Below are 23,262 nucleotides of genomic sequence, written 5' to 3'. Positions count from 1 at the left end.
CTTGGGTAAACACCTAAGTGGGATTACATAGTCCTATGAGGAGTGGATATGTAACTTCATAAGACCCACCCCCGATTCTTTCCAGTGTCTGCATCATCTTACATTGCCATCAGCAATGTATGAAGGTTCCGGTTCCAACGTGGGTGGTTCTATGTCTTTGCCAACCCTTGTTATTTTTCAGTTTTCTTCCCCCCCCCCACCCCCCCCCCCCCCCGCCCATAGTGACCACACTAACAGCTGTGAAGTGGGTATCTCATTATAGTCATGATTTGTAGTTCCCTGATGACTAGTGATGTTGAACATCTCTTTTATGGGCTTGTTGGCCATTTTATATGCCCCCCCCCTTTTAAGAAATATCTGTTCAAATCCTTTGCCCACTTTTGGAATGGGCTGTTCTGTGGTTGAGCTACAGGAATTGTTTGTATATCCTGCATGCATATTCAGTTCTCTTATATACCTGTACAGTTTTGCATATTTTCACACATAGACACACTTACTCTTTCTGGTGGTGATTTTATATCCATTTTAGGAACACTACTGCCTTTTTTTCTTTTCTCTTCCATATCCTTTGTATATATATATTTAAGGATATGATGGGAGTTTTAGATTTATACCACCATCATTACTTCACCTACCTGAAGAAACACTTGGTTACCAAACAACCACACATTATTTCTACCCCGTTTTTATTTCTATGTCTAAGTGCCTACCGTGTGCCATATCTAAGAAGTGCATTGTGCCTAAAACAGAGCAAACCCTTGTATGCCTGTGGCATTAGGTCTAAAAGCTGCTTTGATCGGCAGCTGCTTTGTGATTTCTTTCAGTATAAAGATATGGGCAAAAGAAGACAAGCTAGCAATATTTCAATTTCTTTTAAGCAAATTATATACAATAAAAAAAATGTAGGTTTTCACGACTCAACTCCGTAACTTTATAAGGTTGTGATGGAAAGACCCAGATGGAATTACCCCCTCAGGCTCCTATATTCCAACACTACCCTGCCTACACATCTCTTTGCTTGGAATCTTGGAATCTTAAATCAGCCAATCAAGAACCAGCCATCATTAGGTAATCTGCCTGATAAACCCCTGCCATCTTCTGTAGGGAAAATAACCTTGCAATAACCAATCCAATTTTTGCCTAACTTCCTTGTTCTTTCTCCTTCCTGCCTATAAAAGTCTTTCATTTAGTACTGCTTCTTGGAGCTCCTGCTAGACAGGATGCTACCTGGTTCATGAATCATTGAATAAAGCCAGTAAAATCTTTAAAATCTACTCAGTTGTTTAAAAATTTTTTAAAAATATTTATTTATGTTTGAGAGAGACAGAGTGAGCAGGGGAGGGGCAGAGAGAGAGGGAGACACAGAATCTGAAGCAGGCTCCAGTGCTTGAACTCCTGAATGGGGAGATCATGACCTGAGCTGAAGTCAGCCGCTTAACCAACTGACTTGGTTGATGACTTAACCAAATGGCACCCCGGTTGATTTTTTTTTTTTTTAATACAGTGTTCATGTTGAGCATATACGTCATAGGAGAACATACAGCAGACTCCATTTATGTAAACGTCAAAACCTTCCAAAAATAAACACTTATTATTGTGGGACACATACATGTGGAGTACGCATCAAGCTAAGAGAGTGAAATGCTCAACACAATTTAGATAAGTGACAGGGGAGCATTGTGGACCAGGCTTCAAAAATTCTGGTCAAATCTCTTTTCAAGCAGAGTGTTGGGTATGTGGGTATTGGTTTCATTTTTTTTTTTTTTTAATGAATATAATTTATTGTCAGATTGGCTTACATACACACCCAGTGCTCATCCCCACAAGCGCCCTCCTCAAACAGTACTTATGCATACATTATCCTCGGGGTGTGCTACGTATTAAAATAAAAATAATCATAGCTAGCCGGTGGAGGGGGAGCTGTGGCGCGCAGAGCCTCCTAAAGGCGCTTAAATTCAGGGTTTGTTTTTCAAATAAGCTTGCTGGTCTGACAAAACAAGCCTAGGGGCGGATTTAGGCAGCGGGCACTGCGAGGGGACCGCCCTATCCATCAGATGCGCGCGCCCCCGCGTTGCAGACCCCTCGGACAGTGGGTCCCGGGGGCTCGCGCGGGGAGAGAGAACGTGCCTCTCCCGGGGGTCGCCCAGCCGCCTTCTGGGAGCTGTAGTCCGCGCGGGGCGGAGGCATGTCGGGAGTAGTAGTTCTAGGGTTCGCGGGGTTGCGGGACTGGTCCTGGCCTTTCTGGGGCTAGAGGCGCGGGTGACCTCGGTTACGCTGGGGCGGTGTGCAAGGAGCGGAGACTTCCCGGCTGCCTCTTCCCCGCAGCGGTGGAGCCAGCGTCTGTCCCGTCTGGGTGGGGAGTGCGGTGCCCGGCGGGGCGGCGCGCGGACACCGGGAGACGCCGCGCGGCCCGTGGGTCAGAGGTCGGCCGAGGCGGCGGTGCCTTGCGGGTGTCGCTGGCCCGGAAGACGCGCGGAGAGGAAGCGCCCTGCCAGGTGAGCTGGGGCGTGCCGGGACTGCTGTGGGCGGGGGCCTCCGGTGGCCGTCTGCCGAGAGACTTCTCAGTGAAGTAATACAAACAATAGCTCGCGATGGCCGAGAACGAGGTGTGCCCGGCCGTGGTGTAGCGGCTTGGATGGATTAACTCATTTCATGCTTCTGCATGCATAGCCAGTAAGTTGACTGCACACTGCCCCCATTTTACAGATGAAGGAACTGAGGCACAATGGCCAGGTAATTTGCCACGTTTAGCTAAGACCCTGGACTGGAGCAAGGATTCCCTTCCTGCCCCTGTTACTTAACCATTTTTGTTTCTTTGTCAGGTCGCTGTGACTCCTTAAGTTCTCAGTCTCCCTCACATCTGCGAAATGGGGTAACCATACATACGTTTTAGAGTCGTTGTGAGGCTTAAAAATATATGAAAAGCACCCCAGATTCTGGAGTCTGTGAATACCTCTACAGCATCTTCCCTCCCCTGGCTGAGGTGCCCCAGCCCCAGATGACCCCCCCCCCCGCCCCCATACTCTGCTAGTTGAGCTCTCACGCTGTGCACTGCACCCTGGAGAGCCCCCTGCATGCAAACCCAGGCAGCCAGTGCAGGCAGCTGTGGCCAGGTTCCTTCTCTGACACCTGCCTGGCGGCTCCAGGCACACTCACCTTGCTCTCCCAGTTGGGATTTGTGTGTGACAAAGAGGGCTGTTTCCCGATGTGGATGCTGTAAGAGGTGGCACCTGTGAGATTTGTGTGTAGGGGGGCCGACAAAGCAACAGTCTGGCATGCATCTTGTGCGAGAGGGAGTGTTTTAACCACATTACCTCTGGTGAGGTAGGGTAGGTCCGGATACAGGGGGGCGAGAGGAGGAAAGTGTGCAGGTTGTGTTATTCCCTGGGGACCAGTGCAGCACTCCAGGCAGGGCCACTCAGGGAAGGCAACTGTGATGCAGAAAGACAAGGCAAATGTGGGCAGGTGACTTGATTGTGGCTTCTTCGGGAAGGAAAGGGCTAGGTGGGGCAGGCGGGCTTAGGGTTGGCCGTCTGTATTTGAAAGTGGCAGCCCCCGGGAAATTCATGTTCATTGTGGATTTTACAGCGTGTACAGTTTAAAGCTATCTAAGGACTCCAGGTATCTGTGGGTGAATCACAGTTTGCTTAGTCACAGCTAATAGACCTTAGGTGACCGTAAAGCATCAGTTTATAGCAGTTAGAAGTATGGTTAATACAGGGAGATGGAGATGGGAGAATTGTCTTAGAGCTGTATTGGTTTGGTGAGCATGCGTTTGCTTGGCTTGCATCATTTATGTGGTGCGGCTTTGCTGGGACCTGGTGGGCATTATGGGTGGTTGTAACTTCATCTCCCCAGGCCATCCCTTGACACCAGAGTTCCTCATGACACCTTTTCCTCTCCAGATCTACCTTGTCAGCAGTCTACACTCCTCTTACCAGGAAAACTGAGAAGGAAAGCATGGCTGTGGATTTGCTGCCCACTAAGGTGAAAGTAAGTGAAGATTGTCTTTCTTATGAATCGCTTTCTGGGTTTAGAGAGGGTGCACATGTTTCCATTCTTTGTCTGAGTACTTTTCTCTCCAACAAAACCTGGGGAATCCAGGGTTCTTTAAGTTTTCCCCAGGATCCAGGATTCATGGAGGGGCTGCTGAGGAATGTACTTCCTCTGTCTCTGTGTCACTCTTAATTCACCCTAAATCCAGCTTCATGACCAAAGACGGAGGCAGCGCTCGCTGAACATGTGCTTTGGGCTACAATAAGCGCTTGGTGGGGGCATGGTGTATTAGACAGTCTTTGTCTTCACAGAGGATACAGTCTTGCTTGGTGCAAAGACATGGAAGGACCAAAGACACCTTCAAAAAACACTTACTGAGCACCGACTATGCACAGGATACTGTTCAGAGCACTGGGGTCATGAAGAGGAAAGAGGTTGTTTCTGTCTTCAGGGAGTTCATCGTATTGACCTCAGTTAGGAAATGATTAAAGGTCCAAGAGGAGTTAGGGAAAAGATCCTGGAAGTGGTGGGGTCATTTTGAGCTGATACTGAAGGCCAGAAGGAGTTCAGCTTAGCTTGGGCTCTGAGGCCAGCAATTGGGAGGACAGGGGGCTGGGAGCCAAGCACAGGTGTGACGGTAAACTGTCCAGATGTCTTCCTTATCCATCTGACTAATTATCTCTGTCTTCTCCTCTGAATCTTGTCTACTGGCTTTGATTTATTCACACTCCCCTCCTGGGCCCTTCTTGCTCTTTGCCCTTTTTAGATCCATTTTCTTTTTCTTTTTTTAACATGTATTTATCTTTCAGAGAGAGACACACACAGAGTGTGAGCAGGGGAGAGGCAGAGAGAGAGGGAGACACAGAATCTGAAGCAGGCTCCAGGCTCTGAGCTGTCAGCACAGAGCCTGACGTGGGGCTTAAACCTATGAAACGTGAGATCATGACCTGAGCCAGTCAGAAGCTTAACTGAATGAGCCACCCAGGCACCCCTGAAAACTACATTTTCCCTTTATTCCTTGAACTTGAATTCCCATTCCACTTCCATATGTATTTTTAAAAAATTTTTTTAACGTTTATTTATTTTTGAGAGAGAGAGGCACACAGAGTGTGAGCAGAGGAGGGGCAGAAAGAGAGGGAGACATAGAATCCGAAGCAGGCTCCAGGCTCTGAGCTGTCAGCATAGAGCCCGACATGGGGCTCAAACTTAAAAACTGCGAGATCATGACCTGAGCCAAAGTCAGATGCTTAACCAACTGAGCCACCCAGGTGTCCCTCTTTTTTTTTTTAAAGTTTATTTTTGCGAGAGAGTGGGGGAGAGGGGCAGAGAAAGAGGGAGAGAGAGAATCTCAAGCAGGCTCCATGCTGTCAGTGCATAGCCCTTTTCCGGGCTTGATCTCATGAAGTGCAAGATTATGACCTGAGCCGAAATCAAGAGTCAGATGCTTAACCAACCGAGCCACCCAGGCGCCCCTAAGATCCATTTTCATTACTTTAACCTGAAGATCTTTCCCAAGTCTCTGTTCTCAGGCCTCAACTTTTCCCTAGAGACACAGTCTAGAACTCTTAGGAAATATTTCCACATGGAAGTCTCAGCTTTCCCCCAACGCCAGCTCCTGTTCCTTCCGTGGGTTTTCTGTTCTGCCAGCCCCAAAGCCTCTGTTTTCATTGACTGCTTTCCCCCGAAGTAGTGGTAGCCTACATGTTACAAATGTAGACTCTGGAACTTGAGTTCATAAGTTCACCTCCAAGCTGGGGCTGTGACCTTGGCAAGTTATTTTCTCTCTGTGTGCCTCATTTCCTCATTTGTAAGTGGGATTAATGACATACATATCTCGTTTGATCCATGTAACAGGACTGTTAATATCTGCATTTTACGGGTGAGGAAACTGAGGCACAGAGGAGCAAGTAACTTGACCAGGGTCTTCCAGCTAGCCTCGAACCCAGATAAGACCGTATATACATTAATGTTATGCTCTGAGAACTTAAGTATACGTAAAATTCTGAGAACAGTGCATGGTACATATTAAATCTCAGTAAATGCTAGCTGTTAACTACCATTATTATCGTGATAAGCAGCAACGACATTATTTTAGGGCCTGCCAAATTGGTCTGCCTCTTGCCACTAGGCTGGACTTTGCTTTGATTCTCTAATTACAAGGAGATGTGTGTTGTGGGAAACCAAAATGTAAAGGCCAGCAAAATGAAGTGAAAGCAATACCCAGCCATCACCTGGGGTGCCTTCTGCCCCAGGTGGGATTTTCACTGTCTGAGCTTTTCCCACACCCGCAAGCTTTTCTGAGAGACCCACTTGATTTCAGCTAAGGGAAGATGAAGAGGAGGATGTTTGCAACTCAGCGTTTTTTGTGAGTTTGTTTTGACCTCTAATTTACTGAAAACTGAAGATTTGAAAGCAGATAGAATAAAGAGTACTGTACTAAATACAGAGCATCGGTATCTGAACGTCCATTGGCTTCTCATCAGAAACAAGGGCCAGAAAATGATCAAGTGGTGTTTTACATGAGAGAAAGAAACTGTGAACCCAGAATTCTATAACCGATGAAAATATTCTTTAAAAAATTTTTTTTAATGTTTTTAATTTATTTTTGAAGGAGAGAGAGAGACAGCATGAGCGGGGGGAGGAGCAGAGAGAGAGAGGGAGACACAGAATCCGAAACAGGCTCCAGGCTTTAAGCTGTCAGCACAGAGCCCGATGCAGGGCTCCAACCCACGAACTGTGAGATCATGACCTGAGCCGAAATCGGATGCTTAACCAACTGAGCCGCCCAGGCGCCCCACCAATGAAAATATTCTTTAAGAAGGAAGATGAAGTAGAGGCACCTGGGTGACTCAGTCGGTTAAGCATCAGACTCTTGATTTTGGCTCAGGTCATGATCTCATAGTCGAGAGATTGAGCCCCGCGTTAGGCTCTGCGCTGAGGGTGTGGAGCCTGCTTGGGATTCTCTCCCTGTCATTCTTCCCCTGCCTCACTTGCTCGCTATCCCTCTCTCTATCAAATAAACTTAAAAAAAAAAAAAAGAAAAAGAATGAAGTAAAGACATTTTCAGATAAATGAAAATGAACCTAAGTCATGGTCAGCAGGCCCACCCTGCAATATATGCTAAAGTATATGCTTGCTTCAAGCTGACAGGAAATAATGCCAGATGGGAGCTCTCACCTTAGGAAGGAAATAAAGAGCATTGGAAAAGGAGGGGCCATTGGATAAATGTAAATATATAAATACTTTTTCCTCTCAGTGTCTTTAAAATGCCTATGATTGGAGTGCCTGGGTGGCTCAGTCGGTTGAGCGTCTGACTTCGGATCAGGTCATGATCTCAAGGTTGGTGGGTTCAAGCCCCGCCCCGCATTGGGCTCTGTGCTGGTAGCTCAGAGCCTGGAGCCAGCTTCAGATTCTGTGTCTTCCTCTCTCTCTGCTCCTCCCCTGCTTGTGCTCTCTCCCTCTTTCTCTCTCTCTCTCAAAAATAAACATTAAAAAATAAATAAAAAAATAAAATGCCTATGATTGTTTAAATTAAAAACATAATACTGTATCATGGGGTTTATAACACAGGTGGAGGTAATACACATGACAGTTGTGGGTCTAGAGTTCATTTATGGTTGGACTCAAAAAGCTCTGTCTTTATCTCCAGAAAAGCTCTATCTTCATCTCTGGGGAGGGCCTGGATGGCTGATTTTTGACTCTGAGGCACAATAAAGGCAGTGGATGTGCTGTTTAAGATCCCAGTGCCACTGGCTCCCCCCAGGGTGGCCATCTCAGGTGGTTGGGAGCTGGCCTACCTTGTTTGACAAGCCTTGCTTGACACACAAAAGGCCCCTGCTGAGCGTTTCCCCTTTAAGCCCTTCTGATTCAAAGTTCCTCCTACAGATCCAGGGACACGGCCTAGGCTGTGTGCACAAGGACAGAGAGATTGCCCATGGAACATGTCTCCGTCCTCCAGGGCTTCGCTGCACTCTCTCTGTCTTGTTGCACTTGTACCTGTTGCCTCCCATGAGCGTGCTTGGTGAGGTCTGGTGAGTCCTGCCAGCCCTCTGAACAGGGAGTGTCTTTTTAACAACGATAGCATGAAGAAGGGGTGGTGTTCCCATACACTTGCAAGTTCTTGCATTCTGTGTGAAATCAGATATTCGCTCTAATAGACTATAAAGAACTAAGGATGTATGTTATAATTCTCAGAGCAACCACTAAAAATGTAAAGAGGTGGGGCGCCTGGCTAGCTCAGGCAGAGGAGCCTGAGACTCTTGATCTTGGGGGTGTGAGTTCGAGCCCCACGCTGGGTGTAACGATTACTTAAAAAAATTTTTTTTTTAATCTTTAAAAAAAATGCAAAGAGGTATAGCTGAAAAGTCAATACATAAAATGGAATGTAAACAATTTCAAAATAGGGACGCCTGACTGGCTCAGTCGGTTGAGCATCCGATTCTTGATTTCAGCTCAGGTCCTGATCTCAGGGTCATGAGATAAAGCCCCATATAGGGCTCCATGCTGAGTGTGAAGCCTGCTTGAGATTCTCAATCTCTCTCTTTCTCTCTCTCTCTCTCTCTCTCTCTCTGCTCCCCCTCCCACACGTGCACTTTCTCTCTCTCCAAAAAATAAAAAAATTAAAAATTTCGGAATAAATGCACACACCCTGTAAACAATGTCAACCTACTGGAAGGGTAGAGAGTAATAAGCAAAAAATTGCTTTTCTGCTCCTCCACAAACATGAAAGAATAATCAGGGTGGACGGCTTGTTGTATTCTTCCAAATACTTTTGCATGCACATATATATATATACATACCAGATCCATCTGGATAATCAGGATCTTCTCATCTCAAAAATAAAATCCTTAAGAAGATCTTCAGGGTCCTTTTAGTCATATATATAACATTCACAGGTTTTGTTACTCAGCCTACCACAACCATTGGCTTACAAATAAAGTTTCCAGAAACATCTTTGAACAAATACCCCTACTCAGTTGTGTGAGGCTCTCTTATAGTGGACTCCTAACAGTAGAATCACAAGGTGAAAGCATACATATTCCTTTTTCATGCCTTACAGCTCCTTCATATAAGAGTTGATAATTGGCCAGCCTCTGATTTCTCTCATTTTGTGGATTAACGGAGTTCTCTTGGAAGAACTGACTTTCTCACAGTCCCTTTTGGCACATGTATAGTCTTGCAGGTTCTTTGGGTCTTTTATTTACTTTTAATTTCTTTAAAATGTGTATATTTTTTTTTAACGTTTATTTATTTTTGAGACAGAGAGAGACACAGCATGAATGGGGGAGGGGCAGAGAGAGAGGGAAACACAGAATCGGAAGCAGGCTCCAGGCTCTGAGCCATCAGCCCAGAGGCCGACGCGGGGCTCGAACTCGCAGACCGCGAGATCATGACCTGAGCCGAAGTCGGACGCTTAACCGACTGAGCCACCCAGGCGCCCCTAAAATGTGTATTTTTAAGAGAGACCAAGAGCCAGTGGGGAAGGGACAGAGAGAGAGAGGGAGACTAAGAATCCCAAGGAAGCTCTGGGACCCCGGGTCTTTTAATTTCCATAGACAGTGGATACCCATGTGACAGTCTAGTTTAGTGGTCAGTCTGCCTGAATTCAGTTCCAATCTCTATCAGTTTCTAACAGGATTACCTTGGCAGGTAACGTACCCTCTCTGAGCTGCTTCTTCACTTGCAAAACAATTTAATTATAGTGTCTTCCTCATAGAATTTCTGTGAAACTTCGTGAGTTCAAAGTTCCTGACATACAAGTATTCAATAAACATGAGCTAATACTATTTGTATCATTTGCTTTTACATCTCAGAAATTCTTTTTTGTTTCGGTTCTGCTAATGGCTTTTCCAGTTTTCTGGCATTGTTCTAAGTGTATTCTGATTCCCCCCCCCCCTTTCTTTTAATTTGGATTTTGAGTGAGAGGGAGGTGGATGTCTGTGCTCACTTGACAGATCCCAGCCTCGGATTTAAATTCCCTTTTGGCGGGGACTTGGCCTTTCTCCCCGACTTTGCCCTCACAACACCTGGTGGGTTCTCAGTAAATATTTGTATAATTGTCGATGGGGGGGGTCCCAAAAGTAACATAAATAGTCCATTTGAAATATACTTAGAATCCTGGGACATCAGGGTTGGTTGTCGCACATCCCTGCGTTACCGGCGTTACTGAGTGGTGGAGAAGTTGGTCCTGGGTGAGCAGGAATGGGTTTGCCATTACAGGAGTCTGTGACGTTCAGGGACGTGGCCGTGGTCTTCAGCCAGGACGAATGGCTGCGCCTGGACTCTGCACAGAGAACCCTGTACCGGGAGGTGATGCTGGAGAACTATGGCACCCTGGTCTCGCTGGGTAAGGAGGCTGGTCTGTAAGAGAGAATCCGCTGCGGGAGTGCCTTAGAGCTGCCCCTGTGGGGTTCAGAGTCCGCAGTTTCTCCCCTAACGAGCCCCTGGGAAAGGAAGAGCCTCTGTGGAATTCAAGGCATGCATTTGTGTCCGGATGCCCTTCCTCTGCCTTCCTCCCACCTGCCTCCTGACCAGGGTGATCCTCCTCCTGACCAGGGTGGTCCTCCTCCACTCACTGGGTCCTGTGGGGGGGGTCAAGGGGGAAGAGGGATAAGGCTGTGTTGTTTCTGAACCAAACCCACCCGCGATGTGCTGTGTGCCCCACCTCCCCAGGCTCCCTTCTCTGCCCTGTTGGCTCTGGTTTGTGAGCTCTGGACTTGCCCCATCTGCTCAAACTCCATTCCCTTCCCCACGAGCAGGGATTCCATCTTCGACGCCAAAGGTGATCTGCCGGTTGCAGCAAGGCGAGGATCCTTGCGTGGTGGAAAGGGAAATCCCTCAAGACGCCTGTCTGGGTGAGTGCGCGGCTGGGAACCGGGCACAGGGCGGGGTATATATGAGAGCAGGTCAGGAGGAGCCGGTGCTCTGAGAATTTTGCTGGAAGTGCTGAGCCAGGGCCCCCTCATGGGAAGTTCCTTGGTGATAATGGTTTTCTTTGCAGCAAAAGGCCCCTGAGTAGACCTCTTTGTTCACTTAACGTGCCCCGCTTTCCCTCTTTCCTTCTCTGCCACTTCACCCACTTCCTTCTGCTGTCTTGGCCTCTTGATCTCCATGGTTTTCTTTCCATCTGCAATTACACATGACAGACCTGAAAAACTACACCTTCGGTTGCGTCTTGAATTCTTTGTAATTTCTCTCACAACCCCATATTTCAGGGTGTTGTCAACGCTTCCGTGTCTCCGGTTTCTTAACTCAGCATTTCCCTTTTATGTCCCTGGAGACTGGGGCTGTCGTGTCCCACTGTGAGAGTCAACCAGCTCCCCTGGACCTCTGTAGCTTTTCTGGTCCAGGACTTGGCATGCTTTTCCCACAGTGGACCAGATGGTAAATATTTTGGCATTGGGGGCCACAGGTCTCTTTTGCAGTCCTTAAACTCCACCATCTTAGTGCAAGGTAATGCAAATGCAGACAGAGACAGTAAGTAGTCAACCCATAGGTGTGGCTGCCTTCTAGCACCAGAAGGAGGTATCAGCTGGAGTTGGCCCAGAGACCTGTAGTTTGTAGACTCCTCTTCTAGCCTAGTCTAAGCTCACTGGTCTTTATCATAAAACTGTAAGTTGTTGAAGTTAGAAGATCACTTGAAGACCGTCAGATTTAGATACCTCTCTTTATCATGGAGGAAACAGTGCATCAGGGGTTGTCAAACACTTTGCTGGCAGAGCTGGAAAAGCTGAAAAGCAGTGAGAAAAGCCTCGATCACCAGTGTCATTTCTGTTCACTGTGTGACACAGACTGGGCAATATTTTGTGGTTTGTGGTCTTTGTGGTTTGACCTTTATAATCTATGATTCTTGCCTTTATTGGCATGTTTTGTTTGCTCGTTGTCTTCACAAATACTTTTCACCTTTATTAAAATACAGTTTTCTAGGGGCGCCTGGGTGGCTCAGTCAGTTAAGTGTCCAACTTCGGCTCAGGTCATGGTCTTATGGTTCATGAGTTCGAGCCCCGGGATTCTGTGTCTTCTCTCTCTGCCTCTCGCCAACTCATGCACATGTGCATGTGCACTCTCTCTTGAAAATAAAGAAACGTTAAAAAAATTAAAAAAGAAAACAAAATACAGTTTTCTCCAAAGAAAGAGTTACTGAGTAGTACAGCCTAGCACATAAGATCATGATTTGACTTTGGACATTTCCTGATTTCATGTTACCCCTGCCACTGCTTCCAAGTGCTCTGAGCTGTGGGGAAAGTTACCTACCTTCTCTGAGCCTTGTTCTCCTCTCTCACCTTCTGGGCCATCAGCAGAGTGATTGATCTTTTTTTCAAAACTCTGGTGTTATTCCCATACCTTAAGAGACCTTTATCCACGGAGTAAAGTAAAATTCCTTAATGTGACATTAAACCTACTTCGTAGCCTGTCTCCATGTTGCTTTATAGGAATCAGTGGCCACTTCCACTCCGGCTCCATGTTCTGGCCAAACCTGAACCCTCATTAACATTTGTGTGTCATTCCTTCTCGGGTTACTGCTTCCCCCTTGTCCACAGGAAACCTTAGATCCATCTGCCCCCCCTCATCTGTGGGTTTTTCTTATTTTTCTGCTTCCCAGTCAGCATCCATTTTCCAGTCAGTCGCATTCATACGACACTTTCTGGATGCCTTGAACACATCCATTACGGCATCTGTTGTAGTGAATTATAGTTATTCTCCTGTTATTTCTTTTCCTAATTGGACTGTGCATATTTAAGGAAGAAACCAGGTCTGTCTTTGAATTCTGTGCCTGTAGCATCAAATATACTGCCTTCACTTAATATTTTTTGAGTGTAATTGAACTGCCTTTATGATTAACTCAGTGCCAAGGAAGCTCAGATTTAAGTGCTCAGTGCAACCAGACCATGGCAGCTATATCATTGTTCACCTTCCACTCTGTCCTCATTCTTACCAAATAAGGCCACTGTTTCCTATTATTATCTGCCTAAGAACTTACAACCCCTCCTGTGACCTGTATTATTATTCTGAATTCTTCTGCCAGTTGTTCAGGAACTCTGTATTTGGCTTTACCCTGTTATTCCAGGGGCGCCTGGGTGGCTCAGTCAGTTAAGCCTCTGACTTCAGCTTAGATCATGAGCTTACAGCTCTGTGCTGACAGCTCGGAGCCTGGAGCCTGCTTCGGATTCTGTGTCTCCCTCTCTCTCTGCCCCTCCCCCTCTAGTGCGCTTGCTCTCTTGTGCGTGCACCCTCTCTCTCTCTCAAAAATAAATAAACATTAAAAAAAATTTTTTTAAATGAATTCGAACCTGGATTTCCTCTTTTAGTCATTAAGCCCCTTTCCCCGCCCCCAAATAGGTTTACTTTCCCCACAGATGACTTTGATCAGGCCTTCTTTCTGACTCATAGACTCCTCTTTTCGTTTTCTACTGAAATCCATCCCCTTGCTCTTTATTATCCAGCTTCCTTTATAGAACCACTCCTTGCTAATACTGTTGGTGTTGGTGTCTTGGTTCTCTGAACCTCACACCAACATTATACAGCCGAGGCTTCTCATATCAAGGAGAAATGAACCATTACTGTTTAATCATTTGTACGTTTCATATTATCATTGCTGATTATTCACTATTTGTTCAATAAATGACTGGGTTTCAGGAGTCTGTTATAAGAGGAGGGAATCCCTTTTCATTTTTGAGGTCACCTGCTCTTCATAATTTTTCCAACTCTGCCCAGTTTTGTTGTTTTTTATGTTTATTTATTTTGAGAGAGAAAGAGAGCACAAGAAGGGGCGGGCAGAGAGGAGAGACAGAATTCCAGGCAGGGTTCGCACCATCAGTGCAGAGCCTAATGCCAGACTCAAACTCCTATACTGTGAGATCATGACCTGAGCCAAGATCAAGAGTCAGTTGCTTAACCGATTGCACCACCCACATGCTCCCATTATTTTTTCTATGCAAGACACTCTAATTGTATGCTTATCATGTACACAGTAAGGAATTAACAAATAATGATGTTAATGTTTATAATGTTAATGTATAATATAGGTATGTAATATACATTATAGCGTGTATAATATACAATATGTATGTATAGTATATACATGTATATACATAATATGTCTATATTAATATACACTAATAATGTACATTAACAATAATCAAGATATTCTCCTTGAACAAACACTTGAATTATTTTCAGACTTCGTGTATGTATATATGTTAAGTGATAGAATGTTTAAGTAAAATATGTTTTGGAAGAGAGAGAGAGAGAGACTGATTTAGGCTTTAGTCATTAAATTTCTTTAGAAAAATGAGATTAGAGTAGCCTAGTAGATTTCTGGATGGGCAGGGAATGTCATATTGTGACAAAGGATAAAAAGAGGGGAGGTACCCTGGTCAATCCTTTAACTTGCAAACTGTTAGGTTTTCCATTAACATCTTGAAGAAAAATCTATATTTTTATACAGATTTATAGCCTGTGTGCCTTTTTCCTCTTATTATTTAATTTTAATCATATATATTTTATTACTAAAACCTGATGGATTTTTATTAACCTAAATTTAAGTATATGCAATTACCTAATTACACAGACCTAGTTTTAACCTATTTTCAATCATGGATTGATTAAAGAAAGCCAGATTTGAGCTTTCCATAGAATCAGCTCAAGCTGAATCCTTTTACTTAACATCATATCTGAGCTTGGGGCTTGGGCATATTTCAGAACTTTGGGGCATATTGACTCCACATTTCTTGTAAACTTTCATTTGTCTAAAGAGATTCTCACAGGGGTGCCTGGCTGGCTCAGTCAGTGGAGCATGAGACCTTTGATCTTGGGGTTGTGAGTTTGAGCCCCATGCTGGGTATAGAGATTACTTAAAAATAAAATCTTTAGGGGGCGCTTGGGTGACAGTCTGTTAAGTGTCCAACTTCGGCTCAGGTCATGATCTCACGGTTCGTGAGTTTGAGCCCCACGTCAGGCTGTGTGGTGACAGCTCAGAGCCTGGAACCTGCTTCAGATTCTGTGTCTCCTCTTTCTGCCCCTCCCTTACTCAAACTCTGTCTCTTTCTCACTCTCTCTCTCTCAAATAAATGAATAAACATTAAAAAAATTAAAACTTTAATAAATAATACAAATATAAAAATAAAAAGATTCCTACAAAAGGAGGTCAGTCTTCTGGTTGCAGCTTATTAGAAGAGATGACTGTATCTATTTTTCCTCGTGATCAATTTGGAAGGGAAAAGTGGGGGCAGGGAGGTGTGAACAAAACTGTTATTCCTCCAATCACCAGGGATAGGTTGTTGCACAAGGCTGATTTATTCCATATTTTCCTCTTCTTTATAGTCAGCATCTTGAATTTAGATCAGAAATCCTCAATACAGTCATGCTTCAGGGCTGCTATAAGTTTGAAAACCTGAGCACCCTCTTATTAACAGACTGTTTCTCCTTTCACAGACTATGATACGAAATCATATTCACATACAGATTCACAAAATTTAAGGAAAACATCGCAGATATTTTTAAATGATCGCACCTAGAGTTTCAGCTATGGGCACTAACATCATAAAAACCACATGTGAATAGAAAGAAGGTATGGGTGCCTGGCTGACTCACTTGGAGGGGCATACAACTCTAAATCTTGGGCTTGTGAGTTCGAGCCCCATGTTGGGTGTAGAGATTATGCAATAAATAGATAGATAGATAGATAGATAGATAGATAAGTAAGTAAGTAAACTTTAAAAAAAAAAAAAGAGAGAAAATAAAGACAAGTTACCTACCTCATGGCCCGGCATACAGAACAGAAAATGATACACTGAAATATGCCACAGTTTATTCAACTCGAGCTTAGGAGCTAACATTTTTCTGTAGCCTCATACCTTCAGCTCGACCCGTTCTCTCTGCCACTGCTTCTCTCAAGTCGCAATGTCTTTGTTTCCAGTGTTAATCTGTTCACTCTATTCTCCGACACCACTCCTTCACCTGTTTACCACTCTTCCTTTCCATCCTATCCTGTTTTTCCCCAGTGGCAAGTCCATATTTGAGATCAAAAGAGGTATAAAACCTCTTTTATTTATTTTTTGAGAGAGAGAGAGAGCAGGGGAGAAGGGCAGAGAGGGATAGAGAGAATCTCAAGCAGGCTCCACTTTCAGTGCAGAGCCCGACATGGGGCTGGATCCCACAACCCTGGGATCATGACCTGAGTTGAAACCAAGAGTCGGACACTCAGCTGACTGAGCCACCCAGCCGCCTCTCAGACCTGTTTTATATGTACTATTGCCAATTTTACTGTTCCACGGTTGCATGTTTCGCTCTTCCTGTAGAGGTGCCGTTAATGCTTCTGATCCACTCCAGGTTTCAAGACTTGGCCTGAAATGGAAGCCTCACCTCCCAGACAGGACATTTCTATAGAAGAAACATCTCAGGGAATAATAAAGAAAAAGTCCATTAAGTTTGGTCACTGGGACATCGATTTTGGACAGACTTTGGAATTGGAGAGTGGAACAGAACAGGAGCAACGGAAGAAACCTCTTCAGCAAATCATGACCTCACACAAAAAAACTGTGAGTGGAGATGTAAAGCAGACACGTCTTGAATTGGGGAAAGGCTTACTTATAAATACAATTCTTGTCACACAACAGAGTGTTCCTATAGAAAGGATACCCAATATATATTACACTTTTGGGAGAGATTTTAAACAGAATTTTGATTTAATGAGATGCATCCAGATTTACCCAGGAGAAAAACCTCATCTTTGTAATGAATGTGGGAAAAGCTTCAACCAGAGTCTCCATCTGATTGAACACCAGAGAATTCACACTGGTGAGAAACCCTACAGATGTAGTGAGTGTGGGAAACCCTTTAGCCACAGATCCTCCCTTCTTGCCCATCAGAGAATTCATACTGGAGAGAAACCTTACAAATGTAGTGAATGTGAGAAGGCTTTTAGCAGCAGCTCGACCCTAATCAAACACCTGAGGGTGCACACTGGCGAGAAACCCTACCAGTGTAAGGAATGTGGTAAAGCCTTTAGCCAGTGTTCAACCCTCACTGTACATCAGAGGATTCATACTGGAGAGAAACTCTATAAATGTGCTGAATGTGAGAAGGCCTTCAATTGTAGAGCAAAACTTCACAGACACCAAAGAATCCACACAGGGGAGAAACCCTATAAATGCAGTGAATGTGGGAAAGGTTACAGCCAGTTTGCATCCCTGGCTGAACATCAGAAGCTTCATACTGGAGAACAGCTGTGTAAATGCTTGGAATGTGGGAGAACCTTCACACGCATCTCCACCCTTATTGAACACCAGCGAATTCATACTGGTCAGAAACCCTACCAGTGCAATGAATGTGGGAAAGCCTTCAACCAGTATTCATCCTTCAGTGAACATCGTAAAATTCACACCGGGGAAAAGCTTTACCCATGTGGAGAATGCGGGAAAGCCTTTGGTTGCAAATCCAACCTTTACAGGCATCAGAGAATTCACACTGGAGAGAAACCCTACCAGTGTAATCAGTGTGGGAAAGCCTTCAGCCAGTATTCATTCCTAACAGAGCACGAGAGGATCCATACTGGCGAGAAACTCTACAAGTGCATGGAGTGTGGGAAAGCCTACAGTTATAGATCAAACCTTTGTAGACACAAAAAAGTTCACACTAAGGAAAAACTCTATAAATGGAAGGAATATGGGAATCCTTTTATCTATAGCTCCTCCCTTACTCAGTATCAGAGATTTCTCAGAGATGATGAGTCCTGTGAAGTTTAATTCTTCTCTCAAATGATTCAAGACTCCTCACTGGAGAATAATAAATAGGGCACAGACTCCAGATCAGATAAAGATTTTTTTTTACTTCAGGAGGAAATATGCTAGTTTCCACTAAGTCATGGTAAAATTGATCAATGGAATTATGAAGAGTACCGATTTGTCAAATTTTATAAGAATCATTAAATATTAAATGCTAAGGTTACAAAGAACATATAATAATTTTTAAATTCATAGAAAAAATATAAAAGGCCTAACTTAAAAAAATAGTAAAAATAATGGAATGTGAGTTTTGTTTCTTTTTCTTTTTCTTTTTCTTTTTCTTTTTCTTTTTCTTTTCCTTTTTCTTTTTCTTTTTTAGAGAGAGAGCACAAGTGGGGAAGAGGGGCGGTGAGGGGAGAGAGAGAGAGAGAGAGAATGGGAGAGAGAATCCCAAGCATGCCCCACACCCAATGCAGAGCCTGATGCAAGACTTGATCTCACAAATGTGAGATCATGACCTGAACTGAAAGCAAGAGTCGGACGCTTAACTGACTGAGCCATCCAGGCGCCCCTAAGTTTTGTTTCTTTCATTAGAGTTTATTCCCTAAGAGTAAGCTTCAGGGGCGCCTGGGTGGTGCAGTCGGTTAAGCGTCCGACTTCAGCCAGGTCACGATCTTGCGGTCCGGGAGTTCGAGCCCCGCGTCAGGCTCTGGGCTGATGGCTTGGAGCCTGGAGCCTGTTTCCGATTCTGTGTCTCCCTCTCTCTCTGCCCCTCCCCCGTTCATGCTCTGTCTCTCTCTGTCCCAAAAATAAATAAACGTTGAAAAAAAAAATTAAAAAAAAAAAAAAAGAGTAAGCTTCAGTATGAATTTTCTTTTAAAAACGGTCATTGAGTTAAAGTGAATAAGCGTGAGGCCATAATTTGCTAAAATGGCAGGCAAATACAGGACACACGCTTTTCCATGAAGAGAAGCTCAAGATAAAAAGGAATTCTTTAAATTCAAATTTTCACATGGAAATAATCAAGCTCAATTTTTCATGAACTGTGTCACTGGCAGGTTATATATATATTTATATATCTATACACATATGTGTACAAACATACATATGCACAAGCTTTGGAATATATGTTTATTTTTTCCGAAAGTTTTTGATGATTAAAAAAACATGGTTTCATTAGCTAGAATTCAGTTTTGGAAATTGAAGTTTTTCCCAAAGTGAGTCTCTTTTCCTTTTCCTTACATTATTTCTTAATTTGACATGACTTGACATTACTGAATAGTCTTAGGCTAGTATTATAGAAGGTGCAGTAAATTGAGGCCAGTGGAGAGAATGTGATGCAAATACTCTGTTTTCTGTTGCAGAAGGTACGTATTTGCAGAATCTGACTACAGCTGGTAGCTCATTAGAGCCAGGTGGAATTTTAATTTAGTTTATTTATAGCTAACAAAATTGAGCTTATTGGGCAGAGTCGAGACTAGAATCTAAGTTTCCAGCTCCTGTTTTCTGTGACAATTATAGGTATGAATTACAATAATTCACTTCCAATCTCACGTCCCAAGAGTATGACTTTTTTTTTCTTTTTTTTTTTTTTTTTAATTTTTTTTTCAACGTTTATTTATTTTTGGGACAGAGAGAGACAGAGCATGAACGGGGGTGGGGCAGAGACAGAGGGAGACACAGAATTGGAAACAGGCTCCAGGCTCTGAGCCATCAGCCCAGAGCCTGACGCAGGGCTTGAACTCACGGACCGCGAGATCATGACCTGGCTGAAGTCGGACGCTTAACCAACTGCGCCACCCAGGCGCCCCCCAAGAGTATGACTTACTGTTTGTTTTGTAAACTGGTTCGGCACAACAACAGTAATTCCATCAGTTTTATTTCTGTGTTTGACAGGTTCTTCCTAACTGCAGTCCTGTTAATTGGCTTACAGTCATGCCCTTTGTTTTTCTTATGTGTCCCTAATTACACCTGCTTTTGTAATCACTGTACATAAGTCCTCAAACCCAGCTGAGGTCCAGATAGTGAAATTGCTTTTCGATTTTCACATACAAGACTGCCTTTTCATTTGTTTTTGTTATACGTCTTTTGTGTAAAGTGATAAGTGAATATTTAATTATTAAACCTTCTAGTCATCGGTTAAAATTGGGTATCCAAATATTTTCCATATTTTTGAGATACATTTCATTTTCCCTGTGCCTCCTTCCCACAATTTTATATTTCAGTTTCACAGTTGGTATCATTTAAAAAACTGTCCTAATAAAAGTAGCTAGAAGCGTCTGAGAAAGGTTTTAGAATTAAATGCAGACATTCAGCATAGTGTACTTCTTGACCTGTCTTAGCTCATTAGAAAATCTCTCTTTATATATTTTTGTATATTTGTTAGGAAATGAGCTTTTATAAAGACTTCAATGTTTAACACTGGATAGAGCCATTTGCAAGATATTTCAGATAAAAACATGTTTGGTTATCCAATAGCAATGACCATGTTTAGTGCCCAGATTTTGGTTTCCAAATGCTATTCCCTACTGAAAATAACCATGGCTCATTTGGAGCAGGGAAAATATAAAATGTGTCTGAGGTATCTTTTTATGAAACAAAACCAATAGATAGCACTTAAAGACAAGCACTTAAAGGATAACATCAGGGGCTCCTGGGTGGCTGAGTCGGTTAAGCATCCAACTGTTGGTTTCAGCTTAGGTCATGATCTCACAGTTTTGTGGGGAAGAGCCCGGCGTTGGGCTCTGCACATGGAACCTGCTTAGGATTCTCTCTCACCCTCTCTCTGCCTGTTCCCGTTTGTGCCGTCTCTGTCTCTCCCAGAAATAAATAAACTTAAAAAATTTTCTTTAAAAAAAGGATAATGTCAGAAGGACACGGGAGCCAAGTTGAAGGTTCTCTCACTGGTCAAATTTAACACAATATAAACATCGGAAAGAATAATCATTGTAATTGTGTATAACATGCTAAGTAAAAATGAGCCCATTATGAAAAAGTAGTGAAAAAAAAGGAAAGCTGTCTATGAACTTATTTGGTGGATGCCATCTTTTTAGCTGTCTGTGGAATGATAGACAAATCACCATCTTAAAACCCTCAATGCAATTAAATCAGGAGAATCCAATGGATAGTAAAACCATCAGGTGAAAAAAAATTTTAAGGAACATTATATGGTGTCAAAGGTCACAGATCCGATTGCAAAGAAAAGATCTGCCTTTATAATGGAGAGATCTGGCTGTCAAACTGAGTTTCACTACCGGTGGGGCAACCTGACTTTATGTGGCTCCTGATGAGATGCAGTACGAGGCACTCATGATCATCTGTGACGTATTCTTGCCAAAAATGCTTAATGAAAATCTAATTAAGCCTCCTCTCCGGATTGTTTTCTGTGTTTATAAGAAATCTAAGAGCTAAAGGAACAACTTGAATTATGTGATGAGGAAACAGACAAACCGAGAGTGTGAGACTTTGTACAAGACAACTGGCCAGGACTTTTCAACAAGCCAGTGTAGTAGGACAAAAAGACTTCTAGATTAAGGCCCTGAAGAGTCACAAGCAAAGTGTGATCCTTAATTGGCTTCAGAGTCCAAAAAATTCAAACTGTAAAAGACATTTGGGGGTATACTTGGGGAAGGAGGAGGATGGAATGGGTGTTAGATAATGTCATATGTTTAATTTTCCTAGAAGTGATAATGGCATTGAGGTATATAGGATGTTGCCCTTATTCTTAGGAGATGCATGTAAAAGTTTTCAAGTCTGAAAAGTCATGATGTCTGCAGCACATTTGCAAGTAAGCATGTAAAAAATTAGTCAACTGTTATGAAAAATTAGTCAACTTTGTGGAGGATATAGAGATGTTCATTGGTCATCCTTCCAACTTTTCTGTATGTTTACAATTTTAATTAAAAAAAACGGAGGCAGGAAGTCATTGTATAATGTGATGAATATGAAGCTTCAAGTCAGACTTCTTCCTTTGTACTTGTATACATTTCCTGTTTGAGAGTTTATTTCCTGGGGATGCAACCATTGGAAATAAAATAACTTTTGGTTCTTGTTCCACTTTAAATGGAGTAAGCACATGCTACCTTATCTCTCCCACAAAGTACATATAAAAACCCTGGAGAGGATGCATGGAGCAGCTGTCTGAGAACTCTGAATAGTCATGGTAGCAGGCAAATTTAAGAAGGAGACCAGAATTTGAACTAAGACCATTCTGGCATTCCCAGACATTCCTGTGTAAGGACAGTGGTGCTTCGTTGAGAAGGGATGTAAACCTTTCAGAGAGGAGAACGCTTACCTGTCTTTAGAGGCACTGTCTTCCTGCTACTTGGACCTGGAGGTAAATATAGCGATGAGGTGGGAGCAGAGAGAACCTACAACCTTGGATTAAAAAAAAATTTTTTTTAATGTTTATTTTTGAGAGCATGAGCAGGGGGACGGGCAGAGAGAGAGAGAGGGAGACACAGAATCTGAAGCAGGCTCCAGGCTCTGAGCTGTCAGCACAGAGCCCGACATGGGGCTTGAACCCACAAATGGATCATGACTTGAGCTGAAGTCGGACGCTTAACCAACTGAGCCACCCAGGCGCCCCTAAAACCTTGGATTTTAACCAGAAGGCCAGGAAAAGAAAGTAGCCCCTGAGAGGTGGAATGTGTCAGGTGGTGAGAGAAAAACTCAAAGTAATCTAGGGTTGTGTATGCAAGCTTAGACTCACTTACCCTCTGATTGGGACCCAGAGTCTCATAATATCTAAAATGTCCAGGATATAATGCAGAATGTAAAATATATAAGAAGTCAGGAGGATTTCAACATTCCTAGGAAAAGGACAAGACACTGTCCCAAGATAACATAGATCCTTGTTATTATAAAGTAGGTATTACAGGGGCGCCTGAGTGGCTCAGTTGGTTAAGCGACCGACTTTGGCTCAAGTCATGATCTCGCAGTTTGTGAGTTCGAGCCCTGTGTCAGGCTCTGTGCTGACAGCTCAGAGCCTGGAGCCTACTTCAGATTCTGTCTCCCCCATTACCCCTCCCCTGATCACTCTCTGTGTCTCTCTGTCTATCAATAATAAACATTTTTTTTAAAAAGTAGGTATTACAATAGTATTTCAAAGTATGACCATTTTTTAATGGAAACTTCAGATTTTTCAGTGGGAAAATAGATAGTATTAAAAAAGAAAGGAACCTAGTGGAAATTTTAAAACTGAAAAAATAACAAAATTTATTAAAAAATATCATTGGAAGAACTCAGTAGCAGAACAGAGATGACAGAGAAAAGAGTAAACTTTTAAATTCACATGTATTATCCACACTGAACAAGGAAGAGAAAAAAATACTTGTGTCAATTGATGTGGGGAGGGGAATGACAAAATTAAATGCCCATTTATGATAAAAACCAAGAAAACTGGAAATAAAGGAGAAATTAACCTAATAAGGGGCATTTACCCAAACCCCACAACAACATGCTTAATGGTAATTAACTGAATGAAGTTGAGATCAGGAACAAGTCTATGTGTCCACTCTGGACACTCCCATTCAACTTTGTA

General features: G+C 43.4%; 1 protein-coding gene across 2 annotated transcripts; it reads left to right on the top strand.

The window, feature by feature from the left end:
• Positions 1–2,227: 2,227 nt before the first annotated feature.
• Positions 2,228–18,000, top strand: ZNF354C (zinc finger protein 354C). Of its 2 annotated transcripts, XM_047875900.1 has the most exons (5): positions 2,228–2,495; positions 3,906–3,993; positions 10,216–10,342; positions 10,755–10,850; positions 16,327–18,000. In XM_047875900.1, the coding sequence occupies exons 2-5, from the start codon at positions 3,961–3,963 to the stop codon at positions 17,739–17,741; spliced, it is 1,671 nt and encodes a 556-aa protein (XP_047731856.1). In that variant the 5' UTR covers positions 2,228–2,495; positions 3,906–3,960; the 3' UTR covers positions 17,742–18,000. The 2 variants fall into 2 exon arrangements, with proteins under 2 accessions (XP_047731856.1, XP_047731862.1); XM_047875906.1 differs by lacking the exon at positions 10,216–10,342.
• Positions 18,001–23,262: the final 5,262 nt, after the last annotated feature.

Source organism: Prionailurus viverrinus, chromosome A1 (assembly GCF_022837055.1).
Source record: "Prionailurus viverrinus isolate Anna chromosome A1, UM_Priviv_1.0, whole genome shotgun sequence".
NCBI lineage: Eukaryota > Metazoa > Chordata > Mammalia > Carnivora > Felidae > Prionailurus > Prionailurus viverrinus.
Note: the sequence above shows the minus strand (reverse complement) of the source record. Positions and strands in the feature narration are given on the sequence as shown.